Source organism: Ptychodera flava, chromosome 20, assembly GCF_041260155.1.
Source record: "Ptychodera flava strain L36383 chromosome 20, AS_Pfla_20210202, whole genome shotgun sequence".
Lineage (NCBI taxonomy): Eukaryota > Metazoa > Hemichordata > Enteropneusta > Ptychoderidae > Ptychodera > Ptychodera flava.
Genome location: NC_091947.1, coordinates 34343037 through 34366438, shown reverse-complemented (window position 1 = coordinate 34366438; position 23402 = coordinate 34343037). Strand labels below are relative to the sequence as shown.

Sequence of the window (23402 nt, the reverse complement as noted above, 5' to 3'; positions counted from 1 at the left end):
GTTACGTAAGACAGTCAGCGAATTAGGTCACGTGACGTGCTTACCCTGCAGTCCGTGGAAGCCGAAGTGGCGTTCTCATTTATATCCTTAAATCCAACGTTCCAAATGTAAACGATAAATGATGCGACCAAACGTCATCACAGGTAAGGAACTGACAAAACCTTAGACCCAGATGTGACATATATCAGTCCAAGATTATCACTTATTAATGCCATAAAGGAGCTAAGACGTTACATGAAAAAACTCAAAAAGGCCGACACTATCCTAAGAATAGTACGAGTTTGAACTTTGGTCAAACATGTTGGAAAAGTAACATCGAAACGTTTACGAAACACATAATTACATATTTTGGTGACGAAATTATTGATTCTGTCAGGAGGGTAGTCTGTATAAGATGTAGATTTCAAGAGTTATTTGTTTGTTGAGTTTCTAGTGCTTTAAAGTAATACTGTGGTGTAATGTCAATAACATTTCATTACAGGACTGACGGTTGCGATCATACTATTACACTTATCAAGAAAGGGCTGTAAGTAATTTACTCTACTTCAATAGCATTGTGTTGGTATACCCAAAGCGGCTCGGTGTTTTGACTTAACTTCTTCAGAACAACTTGATAATTTCAAAAAAACACACTAGCAGTGATGGAAGACCACTGTATGTGAATAGGAAGTTGACAAATAGCTCAATAATAAATAACAGACATTGTTACTATTCACGTTCGGCAAATCTCAATGATGTGATTAGCAAGCACATCGATTATTGTTTTAAACTAAGACCACACGATCGTCGATCTTTCGCTGACAGCTTTATTATGTGTACAGGAAAGTAATCAATTATTGATGAACTTGATCGATTTTCCTCACAATCGCCAAGATGGCTAACAATAAAGGCCACCGATTACTTTATGCAGTAAAATGTTGTATGCGCCTCGAAAGTAAAAGTCTTAAACTTTCGCTCAAATTTTCCTCAAGGAATTCCTCAATCATTCACTTTATCAAGAATAAAAGTCTTGGGTAACCGTGCAAGTTTCGTACTAGAGAAACAAGTGACCCTTTATTTGCCGATATTTGAAATTCAAAATGGCCGCCATCCCTGCGTTAACTCTATGGAGAAAAATAGAATTTTCAATTTTTAGAAAACTAAGGCGGTGAAAGTTTCTCTTACTGAAAGGGCTTCAAAATGAACACTCACAATTGATAGATCAGAGAAGAATTGAACAAGTTTGAGAGTCTGAATATCTGTCCGCCAGGTATTCTACCTTACGCATCATAACGTTGATAATACGGAAAAGCAAATAATGGCTGCCAAACAATTTAAATGTCTATCCCTAGTTTTCTCTAGCGTTATTAACGGCGTTGAAACCTAGCATGGCTCAAAACTTGTCTTCTAGTCGGAAGTCCGACTTGAGTGAACGGTTGCAGTGGACGGGCACTCCTGTGAATGACAATCACTGATATCGTTTCCCTTTCAAGGAAAGTATCGTTAATATTGTGTCATTACCCTTTCTCCAGCTTTCTCAAACTCTGATCCTTGACATTCATCTGAAACAGCATAACAATAGCACACTCACGAACAGATTTACTTACGAAATACCAATTACTGTAATAACAATATGACCAAAACATAATGTGTGCAACCCTCACGGCAATCAATAACGTTCTTTAAAATATATAATATTTAATTCATTGTTTGATGCTGCATAATTTCCTGTAATTAGGTTGGTATTTTTACGATTTCTGAATTTAGGTCTTGGTTTTTCATTTACATGTCAATGTAAAGGCGTTGTAACTTAGGTATTTACACTTTTAAATGCTTTCTATCATGAAACTGTACAGATTGTCACACCAACTGTCCCAGGGACTGGACTGAATACAGCAGTTACTGTTACTATTTTAATTCAAATGAATACACATGGGAATCTGCACTGGCGTGGTGTCGTAATGTGGCTGACGGTAGTGATCTAGTCAGCATTCTCAGCAGTGGAGAGAATTCACACGTCCTTGGCATGATCAGTAACGGAGCACACATCGGTACGTTTAGAGTCTTAATGCGTTATAATGTGTAAATAAAGGAAAAATTATTTCTTAATCAAGATTTTTACTCAGAATCAACAAACTTCCGGAATGCCGAGGCAATATTATTTGTACACGACTTATTATATATTTTTTCAGGATAGTATAACAGTTACTTGAACGTAGACGAATTTGTTCAAGATGTGTTTGATACGATTAATTTGGTAATCGCTGATTCATCATTTCATATGACGTAGGTTTCACCGATTTGTCTATTGAGGGAGACTGGCAGTGGACAGATGGAAGATCAGTGTCATACACAAATTGGAATAACGGCGAACCAAGTGGCAATGATGGCACTGGAAATATTGCCGGGATGGGTTCATCCGGCACGTGGGACGACTACAGCCCGGCGACAGAACGAGCTTTTGTTTGCAAAGGTACTCGTGCTTTATTCAGATCAACTCTAGTTTTCTAAATATTCATGCCGACATATTGTGCTGTTATCGACATGATATTTCTGGTATCTTACAAAGGACATACCATAAGCTTATTTAGGACAACACATTTTCTTTATTAAACGTCTGCTACAATATTGTATCATACTTTACCTAACATTATCCTTTTCAAATATGTAGTTGCCAGAGAATGGACGGCTGTACAGACTGGATGTCAATGCTCATTTGACACTACACGTTACGACTGTGCTTGTTGTCGTGACGGTGGTTGTAATTGTGGGATATCATATCCAAACCAATGCGTCCAATGCGGTGATTCGGGTTCTTGTGGCCAAGATTACGCCGGACCAATCGATCGTAAGTAAATATCCTATGTCTAAGAGAGAGAGAGAGAAAGTGAAAGAGAGAGATAGAGAGACAGACAGAGAGAAGACACAGAGAGAGAATGAAAGAGGGGAGAGAGGGAGGGAGAGAGAGAGGAATGTAGGTTTGATATACTATCGTTTTCGGATAAGGTAAAATAAATTGTCAACTACTCAACTTGTAAATGATACCACTATGATTAAATGCATGGAAGAAATATATCACATATGCTTCCTTTATATGATTAACGCGTTTGTGATTTCATTGTTGACAGACCTTAGAGACTGACATAAGATCGAAACTATCATTCTTTCAGAATGGAAAGTGGTGTTCAAAGCAGTAACAAGTCTTAGTAGTTTGAACGTACGCGATCTATGGGTAGGATCCAGTACGTACAACGACGGTGATACGACCGCACCGTACATTTCATACACAGGAGATCATTACAAAAGTTCTGATGGAAATAGTCTGGATACCAGCAGTGTTACACAGGTACCAAATATATCTTGCCTTTCCGGTTTGTTTGAGAAAAGGATTGGAAACTCCAATTGTCGGGAGAATGATGTGGAAAGTAATTGCAAATATGAATATGACTCAGAGGCCAAATAATGACAAGCAAAAAATGTTCCTGGGAACAGACAGTCGGACTTTACAGTACCCATTTTGGTCCACCTATTGTTGAGACTAGTTCTAAAGCTCATGGAGTGACTCAAGTTTTTACTGGATTATTTTTGTGAAAACATAAAATTTTATTTCCCATAGGATTAACATTAAAAAATAAGGATAGCGGTCATTTCAATATCGAAAATATTTAAGACGGGTTATTTGTTTCGAATTCTCTACAACCAAATGAATATATGCAGGTAATTCCTGATTCGATTTGACAAGGAATGATTTTAAATTTCTTCAAGGGAAGCTGAGCAAACGTTTCGAGACGTGCATTATCTTAACGGATAATGATGAAAACAAGTAAGGCCAAAAAAAAGAAGAAATGTTTCTGGTAAAGGTTTTCTTTAACAGTCACTGATCATGCGCCCCAAAGAATTTTCTCTTTCTCTTCAGCCGTTTTGGTTTGGTGTCATAGCAATCAGTACGTAGTTTGCCTCGGCCGCCGGCCAAAAAACCGGAAAAAAGGTGACGCACTGTTGTTCAGGTGACGCGTGCGCTGATCGACAGAAACATTTCTTTTTTTTGGCCTAACCGTGAAATTTACAATATTCTGTTTATTCTTTTATTTATTCTTGTAAATACCATTAATGTAGACATGATCAATAATCAAAATATGTCAGAAATGATTATGGAAGCAATTGGAATCTATTTGTGTCACCAAAGTTAAGGTATACACAGTACTAAAGTCCTACCTTCTATACAAAAAGTGTAGTGTCTACCAGTCTGGGGGCTAATGCATTTCGTTCTGGCATACTTATTCAATACGTTATCCTTCGCTTTGACTTTGATGATGAGCCCTTTCAAACAAAAAAAATCACCTGAAATTTTTTGAAATTTGATATTTTGAAGCAAAATATTGTGAAATATACAAAATAGTGTCGCGGTCGTCGGATCTGTCATGTCATGTATACATGACTGTAATTTGTTATCGTAGTAAGATTCTACAATTAAATATCGTAGAAACTTTGAAGATAGTTACTCATCAGCAACAGGAGAAGTCAAATATTCCAAAAAAATACACAAAATATTCTGGTGAATACTTGCATACCTGACAGAATATTGATATTTTATGTTTGAATATTCAATTTGAACACGAACAAAAATATCCTTAGAGCCAGTCGAAAGTTTTCATATGCAAAAATAAATGTCAATAATATAAAGAGATCTCGAAAAATATAAAAAAGAGCATTAGAAGTAAAAATAACACTTGTTTTACTCTGCAGATTAAATTAGCATTCTTCACTAGTGGCGTTGAGAAGGTTGCTCTGGTTTTTAATACTGCCGGTTATAGTAGAACCAACTGGTTTGCGTTGAATGCTCTGGCATATGCCCCTTACACCGATATCTTCACTGCCGGGTACAATTATTTTTCCATCGACGGGTAAGTTGATATATGTCTCTCGGTAGTTTACAACAGACATACGAGATATATCTTAGAGGTGTGGTACTTTTGTCATATTTATTGAAGTCTGTGGGCAAAGGATATGTAATCCGTAAAAAAAAGAAATTTAAAATATCAATATTTGTTGTTGTAATTACTGATTGCTTTGTTGGTAAAACAACCAATTGCTTCATTTGGTCGAAGACCACTTGTAACTATGTAGCGAAAGATACTTCTTTTCATGACAAGTGCGACCATCGATTGTTATGCTTGTCAGTGAATTCAGTCAAAAGTAAACAAAATCTTTGTTTTGTTTTGTTTCGGCGCTCCTAGATTTTCAGTCGGAGCAGACAAAGGTTTCTTCCTGAAAATGAAGTAATGACTTTCATAATCCCGGGATGTGGTGACTTAAAACAGTAGTTTCTAGAAGTATAAATCGCCTAAGATATCGGTTTACATTGATTTGTGCTATACGTAGTTTATTTGATTTGTTTTGATTATCGCTCACGAAAACATCCATGAAAGCAGGGAAGAAGTGAAAGTATGCAGCAGCTGCGTTGTAACAACAATGAATACAGACACATACAGCGATACACACACTGATTAAATCTTAGACTACATGTTACAATATTTATGGATAGTTCATACCAACTAACACTTTCGAAACATTTAACCAAAATTTGAGGGCTGTAATTTTTCCCCACTAAAATTTCAAAGTGACATTTTACCTTATTGTTGTGAATTTTTCTGTAATTTCTTCATTATTTTGGACCTAATGGACATGCGCTTTCAATGGCTACAATTTTGGACCAAAATTTTGAGAAAAATTTTGAAAATTGTCTGGAACTGAAAAAAGTTGCTGGCTATGTTTTGTTCTATAAAGGCAACAAAAGTTGACTATGGCACTCAAAGGGTCAATCATAAAGTCAACACATTATATTTCAGGTCTTGCGGCTCAAGTTATTGCAGACGTTTCTTTGCCAGTTATGCGTATAGTGGATGTGGAGGTGACTCTGGTTGGCTAGCAGTATCTGATCCTACATCTAGCGGTGGTGGCTGTGAATGGGACAATAAACTGACAAGGCCTTTCTTCGTATATAGCACTGCTTCAACACAACAAGCTTGGCATGCTGGTAAATACATACAATGATCCTCTTTCCGCAATTCTGTTATATCTGCATTTCACTACCAGTCTCTTCGGTTCAAGAAAAGATAATTTCACACAAACAGGGTGATGTCATATATGAACTGATAGGCTCCCGCGTTTCAGTATGAGTTGCAGTTCTTTGTGACTTTAAACTTTGAAACAAGATTGCAATTTCGTATCCATCATTGATCAATTTCAAAAATCATAAGTATACAAATATGTAATAAGCCGTAATGCAAATACTAAATTTCTTTGACTGCCGCCAATTTATCAGCTGTTTACATTGCTTGTGGAATTGCTTTTTGCCAAATCCGTCGATGTACTCGATTTCATTCCAATCCTATAAGCCGTTCTTGATATATCTCGCCAACAGATAGACAGACGAATAAGCAGACAGACAGATATTGGTGTGACATTAGCTCATGTGTGTAAACACTTGAGACCAAATAAAAACATCTTGTAATTTCTACTAACTGATGTTACGATTCAAAGTTTCATTGTCTAGGAACGTCATGGATTAATGTGTTATACATTAAACGTGTGTATTTTTTATATTCAAACAGGCTCGGTATCAACGGCTTCCATCATGGCGATCTTCTACAAAGAAACAGGTATATGCTCTCTATTTCATTACATTTGTAATATCATTATAATTCTTTCACTGTTACACACTGTAACTGAAGGCTACAGTAGCTCAGTGAGCTGGAGCAGACAGCGAGGGACTGTTACTTGTATTCATCGATTGTTTCTCGATTTTTCCAGGACGAAACAGTATCGAGTGGAACTTACATCATTAATTAACATTTATAGCCCTATCATCATTGCTTTAATAGACCTAATCAAAGTCATACCTTGCAATGATCAATGAATTTGAATTCTAACAAAACGCGTTCCTTTTTGAACTTAGACACATCTGATGAGCTATGTGACTCTGGATGGACACACAATGGCAATGGATGTTATAAAGCATTTGAAGATACGAAAACCTGGTTTGAAGCTGTGGACGCGTGTCGTAATCTTGGAGGCAATGTCGATCTTGTTAGTATCCATAGTTACGATGAAGCTATGCACGCACTTGCAATGTCAAGGTAAAGTGTATCCCAAAACATCCATATAAATTTGGTCTTAATCTTGGATAAATGAAACAGTGTCGTCAATATAATCGACGGGAAGTGCTATGTTGAATAGATATTTTAACGAGAAAGCGTGAAACTGAACAACATGAATTACCCAGGGAATAAAGATTTTGTAGATTTGAGGCAAATGTTCTTTGTTCTGAAAATAATGCAGGAAAGACTGGTCTATCTGAGACCTGAAAGATACCGAACAGAAATCAGTGTATATAGTCGCTGTATTGAGATAAGCAGCAAATATGAAAAATGTGGTGTTCCAGAGACATCGTTTAACCACAGTCCCTCCAAGGGAAAAAATTTAATAAAATGCGGAAGTGTAAATCCGTCATCGCTACCAATCCGCCTCAACGGTATGCTGTACATTAATTTTCCCGGGGATGATTACAAGTGTATTGATAACACTATTGTGTCTCTGCTTTCTGCTTTCACTTGGCCATATCAACACCTATATCTGTTCACCTTTAGTGTTATGAGTTTAATGTGTCATCTAAAAACCAATACTTTGTCGATATCTTTTATAGATGGACTTACGACACTGAAAACTACTGGATCGGATTACATGATTTAGACGAAGAAGATGACTGGAAATGGATTGATGGCACTGTCTATGATTATTCCAAGTGGGCTTCTGGAGAACCTAACAACGGTAGGTATAAACAGGGGTTAACACCATGGCCGTCTGGAGCCGCTTCCTGGCTTGGTCTGCAACAACGTCTTTACTTGACATGCACAGAAATTAAAGTTTTTGTACCTTGCCCAGGATTATTTCAACTACCCTAACGAATTTCAGACAAACTGCAGCTGCCCCTGACTTGGGACGGGCGGTAGTGGGTTAATTTAAGCGCTTTGGCCTCGAGGACCCTCCCTCTCCAGCTGCCATGCTGTTGTTCCTTCCAATCTGTGTACCAACTCCCAACATCCAAAGATTTTATGATTCCTTGCCAGCAGGAGTGTATAGGTTGCTCTCAGGGCTGTCATGGAAATGCTATATACAACCGTCCTGATTTCATTATTAGAGAGACCTGTGTACTTGAGGCATGAACGGAGAGTCACATTTGGAAACCCTCTGCTGGAACTGTCAGCTTTATTACCACGCATTCTCTTTCTTCAGTTGAATTGGAAGTGACAGTCGGTCGCTTGGCTGTAACCAAAAATTTCTGGAGAAAACATGGCAGGATTCGTATTTTTATCCCAGACTATTTCCCAGTCTTAACAGGACAGTATACGAGTATGTTCCTCGTCTCTATTCAAAGTCCAATATATCTTTGCCATATATCTATGGCATTCAGATCTACCAAGATAACAGGGTAAATCTAAACCTACCTTTCAAATCGAAACAAGTTTCCTTTCATTAAACTAATCGTCCTCTGTCCGAATCTTGTAACCTAGGTAACGGTATGGAAGACTGTGCTGTGTTAACATGGACTACAGCTGCCACATGGGTGGATGCAGCCTGTAGTAATTCGTACAGGTATATCTGTAAATATCCACTGGATGTTGGTAAGTACATTACTATGAGCTGAACAATAATTTCAAGGTTGAAATTTATCTCAGAGACAGTACATTACGAGTGGATGCTAAAGTCAATGGATAAATCAATCGAAAGTTTTCAAGAAAGTTATTACGAAAAATGCATGGCACCATTGTAAATATTTTCAGAGGATTAGTCAAAGTAAAGCAAATACGGATATACTCCGAACTTTATGATATTTCAATACAACGGTTTGATGAAATGTCTATTCGTTTTTAATCGTGTACATTTTTGTTGGGTTAGCTTCATGCGCTGAGTGGAAACGTGATGGCTACACATCAAGTGGACACTTTACCATCGATCCAGATGGACCTTATAATGGCGTTGATCCGTTCCGTGTCTACTGTGATATGACCAGTGACTCCATTGGTACGTCAGACCTATACAATTACACTGTGTGTAAATTACCAGGGAAATGTAAAATATCATGTATAAATAGGGCAGTTTTCAGAGGAAGTATCAGGAAAATTTATTCGAAATGGCCCTGAACAAAAATTGGCGTGTAATTTACTTTTCAAAGAATATACGAGACTGACTGAAATCATGGTTATCGGATATAGACAGTGACTGCAGGACAGAAGGCCTATTTGACATTAACATTGGGCACTCAATGACGGTTTACATCAACTGCCATTTGTAGTGTACTTTTCTTCATAGATTATATGAGAGTCCATGGGACATTTTCGATAAGAGTTTGTAAAGAAACAATGAAGTGTCCGGATGACTGCAAAGCCAGCAATCTATATATCGATGAAAACGCTCTTATCGTCTTGGGAAACCATGTATTCGACGACCTACTTTCGGGGCCTAGACACTCCGCTCCAAAACCTGGTCGCCCCACACAAATTCGTCCAAAGATCATTTTGTACCAAACCACCTCGTTCCAAGTGCTACCTCATCCCATGCCACTTCGGCCAAGTACCACCTCGTATTAAAAACCACTTTGCCCAAGTACCATCATGTCATACGGACTCGACCTGAAACAACGATTTATCACAACATTATTTTTACCTGCAACTTGTAAATATTACTGTGTCAGGATATTTTTGCCACCACAAACCATTTATTCTTGCACAAACTATAAACGGTAGACTAAGAAAACAGACAAACACAAACTACTAAATGCTAACACTTGGGTGGCTTGCGTGATTATGCGTGATGTCATTTTCTCGAAATGTGTACACTTTCAAGATTTGAGCCCTGGCATGATGAAAATGAGATGAAAACTTCGATGGCAGTGGTTGGTTATTTTCAGCTTTACCGGTTGGTGATAGTTTGGGGCAAAGTGGCATTGTTTTGGGGCCGACATGACTCCTGGGGCAACACGACTCCTGGGGGAAAAGAGGATTTGGTACGAGGTTGTTTTGGTGCGAAGTGGTTTTGGTGCGAAGTGTCTGGGAACCCCAACTTTCTCTTGGCAGTTTCATTACCACCAAAGTGCATTGCTCTTCGGTAAACATTATACAGTAGAAGTTTTTCATAATAGTGATGAATCAAACGTAAATTGTCAAATGTATGGCAATTCTGTAATGTCATACGATGAAGAAGGTCATAAATGTTCTCGTAAAATAGTGCCCTTTGAATGAGAGGAATATTAACCGTGATAAATTTAAATACCTATTTACAGTGTTTCTGCGCTTTTTTTTCAAAAAATAGGTACAACTGTTCTACATCACAATCAAGAAACGAGAGGCTTCGTCGATGGATATGAGGGCACTCTAGAGTATTCTATTGATGTTGTCTATAAACATGGAGTGTCAGCCGCACAATTGGCAGCAATAGCTGATATCTCAGACAGCTGTTGGCAGTACATTAAGGTAATCTTTATGGCAATTTTACCGTTGACATAGATAGCTGTTGGCAGCACACAAAATATACCGTTATGATATCATTACTGATAAAATATAAGCGTCTCAATGCTGTCAGTGGCAATCCATTTATTGATCTTCATTTATAGATCCCTACATTGATTATATCAGGACGGAGCTGTAGCAATTTGCGGGACAGAGAAATTGGAAACGTGAAAACTGCACGGGGTTGAGTATATGGATATCCACTGTTAATATGTAGTCTAGCATTGTTACCAAATAAACGACGAAATTTTGTATGCTTCAGATTGAAATGCGATCAATCTTACTTGTAGCTGTTTTTTTATTCTATTTTATCTATCAGTGGGACTGTTATGGTTCTGTCATGAAGTCAGGCGGGGGAAACTATGCTGCCTGGTATGACCGAAGTGGTAATATTATGGCGAACTGGGCTGGTGCTCCTCTTGGGCAAACTCTCTGTGCCTGTGGATCAAACGGTAGAGTAATATAGATAATGTGTGACAAGGCTATAAATTTTAACATTGACATTATGGATTCATGTCTCGTTCGTAAATGGCTTGCAAAGAGTGACTGAAACATACAATAAGTCACAAGAAATATTTTCGACTAGTCGTGGTTTATTTCCTTTGCAAGTTTCAAAATTCATAATATCTTCCAGCTGATATCGTAACACATTGAATATCTCTCAAAGTTGAAGGGAAACACTAGATACTTCATGTAGTTTCCATACATCAGATGGGTTTGAAGACCCATCCTTCAGAGATGGTTACTTTATTTTCAACATTTTCATAAACCGGGTTGTCTTATGGCAGCGCATGGAATGGCATTTGGACCTTTAGTTGCGTCATAAACATGATCTCTTTTAGTGTGTCATTACGATTTTGAATCACTCGGGACTTGCGTTCCAGATGGACAGTAGCAAGATGACCGACTGCCACAACAAACTTGTGTTAACGAGGAAAATCTACTCAGTATATCGAATCGTAAAATAAAATGCCATTGAAATAAAATCAAATGACGGTTGTGTTTTCACTGATTTGGCCACATCATGGTTTGGGATCACTAAAAATTTGTGAGAAAATCATTCCTTGATGTACTGTTGAATTTTGACGTTATAGTCGGGTTTTACATTTTGCTTTGCTAGGTAACTGTGATAATGGTAATCCAACCTGTAGCTGTGATAACAATGACAATGCATGGCGCTCTGACGACGGAACAATCACAGACAAGGATTATCTACCTGTGACTAAATTAGCATTCAGTGATACAGGTGATGCCGGTGAAAGTGGTTATTACACATTAGGAGCGTTTTACTGCCGTGGAGATGCAAGTAGTAAGAGCAATTTAATATTCTTTTTAATGTATGTTATTCGTTTTCATTTTACACAGAAGTAATTATTGTACTGTAAATGGCAGAAAAAGCAGTGAAATCCACCAACAAGCTCAATTAAACATTAATTAAAGGGACATAGTCGCCCATTTTTCATTAATTTTGTTTGATACGAGATACTACTTATAATAATATTGTTTGATATGTTGAAAGATGCTGATTGAGTGGATCACCATGCATATATTCGATCCCGATTTTAGACAAATTAAATGAAACCACCATGAAAATGAATTAATGGTCATGACCATCAATTCATTTTCGTGATGGTTTAATGTATTGTGTCTAAAACCGAGGTCAAATATATGCATGGTCATCCATTCATTCAGTATCTTTCAACAAGTCAAACAATATCAGTAGTATCTCGTATCAAACAAAACTTCTTTAAAAAATGGGCGACTTTGTCCCTTTCAGTTGGCCTGTAAGGTATGCTTTTATAACTGAATTCTTTTGACTTGCCTTTGGAAGATTGCATATTTTCTGGGAGAAATATTCATAGTAAAGGATGGTAATCATACGCATAAGCTATACCATGGTAAACATTTCGAGTCTTCCCAAATATGTGTTTTGATGTCTGATCATTCTTTCGTTAACAGCTGTACTGTCAAGTCGGTCCGATTTCTTGATGATCCCGAACAGTTACATCAGTGGTCATGACAACGAACATTTGTCAACTTCTGTTTCTGACTGTGCTGACAGATGTGCATCACATACAAGTTTTGTATGTCGTTCATTTGATTTTGACGCGTCTAATTCAATATGTTATATGAGCGAATACAACCATGTGATGTCAGGTGGAATAGGCAGCAGTACATCGTTTGACCTATTCATAACAATATGTAAGTTTCTCCTTTTTCTCTAGATTTCAAGAAAACTTTAAAGTTTCTTAAAGTAACCATATTCTTTGCATTTAAACCTATCGTCTCACTTATGTTAATTAATCTTTCTGTAATATTTTAGTTTAATAATTTTAAGTCAATTCAATCAAGAATGATGAGACTGTTTCACAAGGACCTGGTGTCGAATAAAATTTTAAATTATTCTTAGTCTCGTAGGTGCGAAAATTTGCTTTACATATTGTCCGTATCTTAAAAATAACTGTATCTTTCTTCGTCTTTTTCAGTTGATGCTGGAGCAAATTTGTTCGTAGGTATGTGGTCGTATTGTTCCTTCTTTGCTTTGAAAATATTACATTGTAAAAAATATTATATTCCTGATCCAACATATGACTTGAATAGAAAAGGATTAAGGACTTTTTTCGCACCATATCGAAGGGGCACATTACGAAACTGAGAATAGTTAACTTTTCCTCCAACCGTCCGTGAAGAAACTTTAAACCTAGATCTTTCATAATCAAGAATGAAAATTATTTCTCATACAAATTTTGGCTTTAGAGAAACAATATTTTAAATTTAGCGATGTTTTATATTAAGCCTGGCTTATGTTCCCTATATAAATTATTTATGTAGAAATTTACCAATTAAACTAAAAGAACAATTGATTTTGGAAAAAAAAACACGGTGACCTGCAATACACGAAGCTGATCCATTTCAATGATAAGATGAAACAGCATATTTTGCGTAAGAATAATTTGATATTGAAACTAAGTCAGAGACCTAGTATTTTATCGGAAATTACTGTATGTGATTGTCGTCATCAGGACGAAACAAGAGAAATAAATGTATCCGAATTCAGAAATAACAACCAGCTTTTAATGATGATTTGAACGTTAATAAATCCAGAGTGTTCAAATCACGTTTATAGTTTTATTCTAAGTTACATGTGCTTGATCATTATTATTCACAAACTTCTATTACTCTTGTACTTGTAGAATCAAACAATTGCAACAGTGGTTGGGTTGAGTATGACTCGAAGTGCTATTATCCAAGTACATCCACCAATACTTGGTATGATGCTGACACGTGGTGCCAGAGCCAAGGAGGTAAAAATGTAATTTAAGCATGGGAACAGAAATTTACATGGAATAGCTATGTCATTATCAAACTATCATGTCTAGGATAATCAGTTTGAATTTTAATGTAAATTTCAATTGTAAATTTCATTTGAAAGTGAAGCGCTTCGTGCGTTATGTCCTTAGGTCAGGGTAGGAATGGGCTCGATTTCGAATTGACAGGAATTTAAGAAATACTGTCGTTATGTTTCAGGCATAGCCTATCTTTATATAAGCCAGGCTAGAGTAGAATGAAGTTGATATTCAGATTTCGGCAAAGTGAAATAACATCGTTTTTATCAAAATCCGATCATAGTCGAAGTATAAAAACAATAAAATACAATGACAGTATGAAAAGCCAAGTGACTCATGTTCTGAAACGACTGCCACAACTAGAAATTTACAAAAACACAAATATCTGCAGAGTCTGCTTTGTAATTTTCATCGTTCGTTGGTGGTGTTTGTCAAGTTAGAATTTTCTCCGTGCAAAGAATATTCTTATTACAATAGAATGTCGATCTTTAAATTCTAGATGTAGTATAGTCGTCACTGAAGTGTACAGTGCGTTTCATTTCGGTGCCACAACTTAGTGTATAAGATGGACACGTACATTGCATGTATGAAACAAAAGTTAGCTTAGGTATCATGACAAATTGATTAATAACAGTAAATCAGCATGGGGCATGCCGGGAAGCTCTGTCTGGGTTGTGATGCAGTTGACCTGACTTGATCTACGATGTAACTGTTTTTACAATTTCAGCTGAGAGTTAAAGAGCTGAAGACTGAGGATTTCTCAGCTCAAACTGTATGTCTTTCACTAGGCTGTGAACAATTGCATGTTCATCACACACGTTATTTCCAAAGTATACACAGAATGTGTTGATAAGGCAGACATTAAGTTGCCGACTATTTTAATCATTTGTTAGATAGACACTTAAGTGGTCTGTGTCAGCGGTCAGTTGCCTTTCAGTTTACTTGAAGGAAGTCATATATTGGCACGCTTTCATCTGGCAATACTGATCCGTCTCTACCAGGATAAGAACCCTTTGGCAAGTTTTTCTTACAAATTACATGTAGGGATACGTCTTTCCTAAGACCAGAAAATAGACAAAAAGTTAATAAAAGATACTTTTTTCTTGTTTTAGCTTTCAACTGAAACTGAAAAAACAGCTACATAGTGGATAAAGTGTAATGTACTGATCATTTATCGGTCTAGACAGCTGCACCATGCTGGTTTACTCTAATTGATCAATGAATTGTGTGATACCCAAGCTAACGTTTTATATTGTGCATACAATGTGTCCGTCTCACATACCCAATTGCGGCACCAAATTCAAGCCAACTTTACGCAGCAAGTGAGATTTTATTAGAGTGTATTTTTTTCTGATTTCAAATATTTTGTATCGATGCCTATTCGTCTTTCTCAAATGTCAAAGGTTACTTGACCAGTTCAGCAAATGCCGCTGAGTATGCCTTTCTGAGGAAGATGCTACGATGGAGTTTGGTAACGACTAATGATTTCATGATTGGTTTCAATGACATCGCAGAGGAAGGTATCGTGATTTTGCTAAATTCCGGTTTTATCGAAAAGTTTCAGTCACCTTTATAAGGAAATGCAAAACATCGTAATACAGTGATGAAAGTATCCGGGAAGATAAGATTAAATTCATTTTTATAAGGACCGCTACAATTATAGGTATAGTTTAACAGTTCCGACACTGCGCTCACATCATCTCAAAGACAAGTAACTTCCTCTGATGGTGTACTTCACCATTCATCAGCCTTTCTGTTTAACTTCCGCATGTGATTAATGATGAAAAATATTCGCATTGTGTTCGTTATTTCCTGGGATTTTTCATTTTTCTTCTTGCCTTTTCCAATCTATATCTACATTGAATACCTTTCTGCGAAAGGTATTTGTCATTCTACAGTTTTACAATTGTAATTGTGAATAAACGATTGTTTTAAAACTACTGCTGCTACTTCATACTGTTTAATACAACTGTACCCTTGTCACAAAATTCATAGTTTGCGATTAGATCACCTTTCTGGCCTTTTAATCATGGAGATATTCATCATTAGAGTCATGGGGCATTAATTAACATTTTTATTTTTATTCTTCAGGTGTTTGGGCCGAAGCCGACGGAACTCAACACTCGTTTACACGTTGGCTGAGTGGTGAACCCAATGGTGGCGCTCTTGAAAATGCAGTTGTGATGTATGCCCGTAGCTATGACGGCTGGGCTGATGTCAACGTTGAAACTGGATATCAATTCATATGTAAAGCAAGTTCAGGTGAGATTGAAATCAGTTAAAGTCATGGCAGATAAAAGAAAGTTTCTGTTCAGACGAGAGAAAATAGAAAAATTGATTAGAAATCGCAACGAACAACGAATGAGTCACCACATTGCTTTATAAAACATTCCAGTTGGTTTGACTTTATTTAGGCGTTTGGGACTCTATATGTACATTAGTATGGCATTAGTTTGAATACATACTTTGAACTTCTACAAGATACCCCGCTAAGAATTATATTCTAATCAAATACTTTCCCCTTGAACGAAGTGCCCCTTTCAATAGTACCGTCTTTCATCCACATGCACTGTCGCTTTATTTATTTTATGTAATAGGATCTTCTGCGATTGCACAGCCTACAACAAATCCTTCATGTCCCAATGGTTGGACCTCAAGCGGAGATAGCTGTTATTACTTCAGTTCTGCGACAGAAACGTTTGATAATGCTCAGAGTCAGTGCAAATCGATGAACAGCGATTTGTTGATCATTGACGATAATAATGAATGGACTTACGTCTATACGTATATACGTAAAATATATTATACAAGGAATTATTGGGTTGGTCTCACTGACGTACAAGAAGAAGGTATGTGATTGCTCGCTATTTTGTAGAAAGAGCGTACGGATAATCAAACGGGACGCTGCAAAAGAATACTTTCGTTTTTCGTGAACAATGATGCTGCAGAAGAAAATGGCAGGCATGAGATTACAGCTCTAGTGTTAATATCTACTTCTCAGCCATAAATCATAAAGACATTTTGACAGTTTCATCTGCCCATCCTAAACATTTCATTTTTGTCTGTATGAGTATTTTCGAATGCAAAACAGTGGAGACGAATATGGTAAAAACCATAACATTTCTAAGTAAGACAACAGTATTTCCAAATGTCCGACAATGTTACTTTTTTCATTGTCGATTTTTTTTTTGCTTTTTTCCAAGGTACATGGGTTTGGGAAAATGGAATAGGAGAGGCTACGGGAACTTCTTACTGGATAGCAGGTGCTCCTGATAATTCTGGAGGATCAGAACACTGCGCAAGGCTTGACCAATATTATGGATATCAAGATGTTGGATGTACAACACAAATTTATTACATCTGTGAAGATGATTTGTGTAAGTTACTAGGTCTTATGTTAATTATTATATTGAAATGTCCAAGGTTTTTTTAGCTTTTTGACTAAGGTGATGGATGTTATGGCAACTAAAATCATTTTTTCCTTTTGAAACATTCTGCTTGTGATTGATTTGTAATGAAAACCAAAAGCTTATTTTCACTACAATCCACGGTCTACATGTATTTATCGTAGTATTTTGTTCACCCTACAGATTTAACGTCCTTTCCTACCAGTATTTCGGCGGATGTGAAGAGTTCTTCAACAGTGACGATTACGTGGTCTGATATTTCCCAGTCTGACGGGCAAAATGGTGATCTTGTAGGTTATAAGGTCTGTATCGTACATCTGTACTTCATCTAGATGTTTTCCGATCGTCACCAACACGTTCCTTGCATAAACGGATCTGCAAAGTGCACGTGCTACAGATACACACGATGCATACTAATCACTAAGCACCCGAAACTCACAGATGCCTTGACGGATAACGGGAGACATAGCTAATGATAAATAGCCAGGCAGAAAGAGACGCAATGACAATTAGAAAACATCCGATTACAATTAAAATACAATTCAGCGTTTGATTTCAGATATTTGCGCTTGTAGGAGAGACTCAATCGTATGCCCTAATTGCATATACTTGTCAGTTTTATATTTTTCATGTTTGAAATTTAGCGTATCGCGAACACATTTTACTCAATTTTGGAAGTAAAATGTCGTCATTCTTGTCATCGTTTCATGATCAGTGGATATGATTGAACATTATTATCACTGCTAGTAACCTTTCGGTACAAATTGGAATATCTTTACCCAGGTGCACACGCAGATTTTGGTGCTAAAGAAACAAACTAAACAATATTTACCAACACCTTAAATGTTAAACAGCGGTCGCCATCCCCGTGCTAACTCAGCGGGAAAAAAGTAATTTTCGAATTTCATGAGATAAGACGGTGAAAAATCCGTTCTAAATGAGCACACACATGTAGTAGACTAAAAAATAATGTAAGAGTTTGAAGGCCAAAATATCTATGCCTTATGTACAATTTACCTTAATGTGCATGAGGACTACATCCGCATCAGCTTTGAAACCAATATGGCCACCTGTTTACGGCTTGACATTCTTTTATCCAGACACTATTCGTTCAGGCTTTCATAAGATGCTTTTAATTTTGTTACATGAAACGACACAATGCAATGTTTTGAAATTTCACGTTTTTGTAGGTATACTATTGGCTTAAAGACAGACAGAGCGCAACCCTTACTTCAGTAACCATAGAGTCAGCCACAACATACTCATTAACGTTAGCTTCACTGCTACCAGAGACCACTTATGAATATTATATGACAGCCTACAACAGCATGGGCGAAGGACCTGAGTCAGATCCACCGGGTAATTTTACGACTAGGTCATCAAGTAAGTACGCGGCATAAAGTTGCATATGTTTGATTTTGAGTCGCATATACTATGTACAAATTATCTACTTTTGTATCCCCACTGTTGTCTGGCCCTAAAAGATTGTTGTAGATTTCTCGGAAAGATGAGTAAACTATATCTCAGTATTTCACTAACAAGCTAAATGACAAGATTGCTTATCTAAGATATTGACTACTGAGCAACTAGAAAACTGCCTAAAGTTTGCACATACGAAGACTTCAAAGTCATGTAGAAAAATAACTGCTGTTTGATATTTTTAAGCGATCTCCAATTCTACTTTATTTTGCGTGCTTGTTGTATGCCTTACTAGAATTCCATTGTTTATTTACTTATTATATATTATAGCCCAAGCATGGGACTATGTGTCCGAGGGTAGGTGACCATAAGTATGACGTAAGGAGGGCAAATGATCTTCTGCCCCGAGGGTACATAGTCCCTTGTTTGGGCTACAAAGTTTTATTACATGCCTCTCTTACACAGTTTTCACTCAATATATTAAGTTTTATTGGCAAATGTTAATCAAAACTTAGTTAAACTTAGTTACGAAACTTTGACGAAACTTAGTTAAAAATGGAACGTTTTTCATAGTCGAATGGCGCATTGATATATTTAAACTACTGTAATGCGGTTTATCAATTTTATATGCAAAATTTTCCTAAAATCGGATTTCCTGTGCATACCATGAAATTTCAACATTTTTACAACCAAAAGTTGTCATGTTGAAAATAGTTCCGGTTCACTTTCAGTCCCGTGATGACTATGTACCCCGTGATGTCATCAACGAGTTACCATTGAATCCTACGGAACGCGCGACGTTCGATATACGAGGCATGTAATAATCTTAATTATGGATCCTTGTGAAACATCATTACATACACATTATTAACACCATTACAACAATTCTTTCTCGTCATTTAACAGAGGTGCGTGGAAATACCTACGCTTTGAGTGTCTACCGAATTGCTAGAGGCAAATATTTACAAAATCATCAGATATCTTCAAGACAAGCCTACAGCCTGAAACATTGTGTTAATATCTGCACTGCCGTGAAAGAATGTAAGTCGGTCAACTTTCATGAGAACGGCTCATCAGACAAGAAAACCTGTGAAATTAACGACGAAATGAAAGAGGCCTACACCAGTGACATCACAGATGATAGCGACTACGTATATGCCGGACTTTGATTACCTTTTAAACTACAGCATACTAATATACCGGAAAGGGGGGGGGGGATACAGCAATCTGTATGATTGAATCGAGAAAATGTGCTCTATATTTGAGATTGGCAACAGTAGAAATGATAGGTACGTTTAAACAAAAGTATGACAGTAACGCTGCTGTATCCATTTTTTACGAAAGGAAAGCTGAAATTTTTGGTCGCTGGATATATCATCTGCAACACAGAGGCATCATGTAACAGACAGTCGTCTTATTTCTTAAAAGTACAGTGGCAGGAAGTTGTTAGTAAGCGGTTCGTTGGTTGGGTGGGGGGGGGTAGATACATTATGGCATTTGTTTCATGTGAGTCGGAGGGGAATTTCTGTATGAAATATGTGTGGAAGACAGTCGCCACTGGTTTACTGTGAACTGTTTTGGTCTAAAGTAGAAGAAGTCTCTTCGAACCGAAGAATGGCATAATTAAGTGGCAAGGACAAAAACCATTATGAGGGCAGTGGTGAACTTTTGTTGTGGGCAGTTGCGAACAGTTTTCACTTTCCCCGCTAAATTATTTTTCCCAAATTCCTTTAAATGCTGTATTGACACTTAAAGCACTTAATAAATAAACTTCTTTTTAAGTTTCTTGAGATAACTTGGTTGACAGCCCTTGAATGTGCAATGTAAATATTCATATTTCAGGGCTCATAAGACAAGCAAAGTTTGTCAGGGCCTCAAGTCAAAGAAAGAATTAATTTCTCAAGGTTTTATGTCAAAACTTCTCTAAGGTGATACTAATATAATATTATCAAACAAGCATAAGATATATTTATACCACTTACTTTGCCAAGTCTAATCCATATGCAGATAATCAGTCGAATCACGTGGCTATAACGATTCCGGGGATAGTTCATTATAAAATTATACATATCTAGGACTGTTGTGAGAGGCAAGGATTGTTATTGAGAAATGGACGAGAACGGTCTAGCCTTACTGCCTTGAGCAATACGCCATATGTTGACGGAAGGCCAGGGGCTTTGTCAGATGAACGTGGCAGCATGATCTGCAAACTTGTTGAAGTCAATCAACGATGTAATATTTATATGTATATATATTATCATCGCACTACAAATTAATTTGTATTTTCCTTCTTCATTTATCATGAGCCAAGGAAATCACAGGAAGTCTCAAATAATTGCAAACGTTTACGCCGACGAATTTACCGACTGATGTCACTTTTTCAATAAACTGCACTTTGAATATCGTTGGTAAATTTCTGTTTTAGTATTCACTGAGTATTTTGAAAATGTATGATAACAATATAGCCTATATAAATAGCTATTGTAAAGATTTCCATTTTGCGTTTGTCGATCTTCAGTACATTTTGTCTTTCATTGCTGTTAAAGGGAAACGGGCGTCGGAACTGAGCCTGTGCGAGTTTCTTGTTTACGAACACTGTATTTCGTGCACGATATCTAGATGCACCTCATCATCATAGCTGCAACATTTAAATTATACTATGTAGATTATGGTAGACATATTTTAACCTTCATCACCCAGTGTTTACATTGGTCGTATGGGTCCAATGCGCAGTTCCGACGACTGTATCCCTTTAAATACAAAGTATACTTGGGGTATCTGATAATACTATGTATTCATGCATCCTATTATCAGCCGTCGTAATAAAGATTGCACTAAGTTGTTTGGTCCTACAAACATTACTACCGAAACATTAAAAATGTGCATTTCTTCCACTTTATGAACATCACTCTATAGTTGCCGACGAAATGTTATCAAAGATACACTGTATTGTGGTATCTTGCTGTTATGTTGATGTCATTTGCGATTAGCATGCCAGTGTTGCGTCGACAACACTTCTGTTCTCCAGAAACTAGACAAAACGTACCTTAGATGTTGGCTGCGAATTTAAGGATTACAAAGCAGTGCGGATGTTTTGTACTTGAAATTCTCACCTGAGAATTATGATCAGGTTCATGTTTCAGGACTGAATATCCAGTTGACCGTAGTAGATTGATTGAACTGTCCGTCCTACTGATTTTATTTGAAACGTACAATGTATCACTGTGTTAATACTGCCGGCATTCAAGTTGAAAACGCTATCGTATTTTTCACAAACGATTTGCGCTGACACTTCGTCTGTAATAGCCACAAATCTTCGCCCCACCGATAAGACAGAACGTTCATTCCTTCACTTCTTCTCGGACTGGTTACTATGGTTTCAAGACGGCTGTTCCTCCAGGATGTCACCCCACGCTGACTTCCCGATTTAACAATTGGCAATCATAATCACTATAAAGCAAAGAAAATGACATGTTTTCATCAAATATACATTATGAACAAACACCAAAATGCTGATATCAAAATATTTCAGACAAATCACTACTGTACGGGGACGATCGACATGGCATTACTGTAGGTATACTACATGTAATATAGAGTAAAACAGCATTGAATTTTCTTTACAAATGTGTGCTGTCAGGAATTTGGTCTCGGTTGTCGCTTTTCTATGATGCTCATTCTTTGACTTCATCACTCCGACTTTAGCAGCTTGCACTTTTCAAGTGTGTTGCACAGCTATAGGCCTTTTCCCGGATATCCCACAATGCATTGCTGTGTCTGTATCAAACATCGTATACAGACTCAAAACAACAAATCATACTGATTTTGTGCTGTACAACGGTTTGTTAAACAAGAATGATACAATCACATGCAATGCCAAAAATTGCCTAGTGTATTTTGTATCGATCGGCGACGAAAATGAAGGTCAAGGTGTAAACTGTCGAAGTGTTCTATGAGCAACATACCCTACATGTACCCTACGCCTACGGTTAAAAAGTTCAATGAGTAACGTACGCTTTGCTTTGTGTACCTCAGCGCGCACTGCATCATGGAACCGGTAAAAGAAGTGTACGGACTTTGATCGATAAGGCAAACCATGGCACAAACGCACTGTAGGGCTGAGTATAAAGTTTACCTTTAACACAGGAAATAGAATCGGCTACGGTATATGAAACGGAGGAGTATCGATATTACTGCAGATAGCCTATAGACAGCTAAATTATACACAAGTAGCGCTTCATAGTATGAAATATTGCATTTTTTGTATTGGTTACAAACCTCCGTGGTTTCATTCGTCCTGTTTCAAAAGTAAGGCCCGAGACATATATACACCAGCCAAAATGACTGGTGTCTGCGGTCCTATATAAGATCCTCTCACAACCCACCCATTGGCTTGACGCTTTCTCTTAGGGACCGTTCAGTTTTTACGGCCTGGGGGGCGGCAAAATCTTGTCGCCGGTGTTCAAAAAAATATAGACCCCTGCATTTTTCGTGAGAAAAGATGACCCCCCCCCTTTGTCAGACAAAAAAAATGATCACCCCCCCCCTCCCTCATGCTGAAAAATAACCAAATTTACCCGCACGGTTTGGATTTGAACCCGGTACGCGGCGCACTTTATTCGTGTAGCAGAGATGCCAGTGCACAAACTTCTAAGCCACATCCATGCAAACGTCTGTTCATT

General features: G+C 37.3%; 1 protein-coding gene across 1 annotated transcript; it reads left to right on the top strand.

Moving 5' to 3' along the window:
- Positions 1–21576, top strand: LOC139120760 (macrophage mannose receptor 1-like). The gene is made up of 26 exons (XM_070685313.1): positions 1–143; positions 482–526; positions 1836–2030; positions 2270–2452; positions 2651–2827; positions 3150–3325; positions 4726–4883; positions 5829–6016; positions 6594–6641; positions 6938–7118; positions 7685–7809; positions 8553–8663; positions 8938–9063; positions 10351–10511; positions 10867–10999; positions 11668–11856; positions 12507–12749; positions 13034–13060; positions 13742–13852; positions 15298–15414; positions 15986–16156; positions 16492–16743; positions 17098–17271; positions 17485–17603; positions 18492–18684; positions 19627–21576. The coding sequence occupies exons 1-26, from the start codon at positions 119–121 to the stop codon at positions 19887–19889; spliced, it is 3891 nt and encodes a 1296-aa protein (XP_070541414.1). The 5' UTR covers positions 1–118; the 3' UTR covers positions 19890–21576.
- The last annotated feature ends 1826 nt before the right edge of the window (positions 21577–23402 follow it).

Coding starts and splice junctions, on each gene's coding strand:
- LOC139120760 (XM_070685313.1), top strand. CDS start 119: ATGATGCGACCAAACGTCATCACAG. Junction 8,664..8,937: donor TAAATATCCACTGGATGTTG/GTAAGTACATTA, acceptor TTGTTGGGTTAG/CTTCATGCGCTGAGTGGAAA. Junction 18,685..19,626: donor TTTTACGACTAGGTCATCAA/GTAAGTACGCGG, acceptor GTCATTTAACAG/AGGTGCGTGGAAATACCTAC.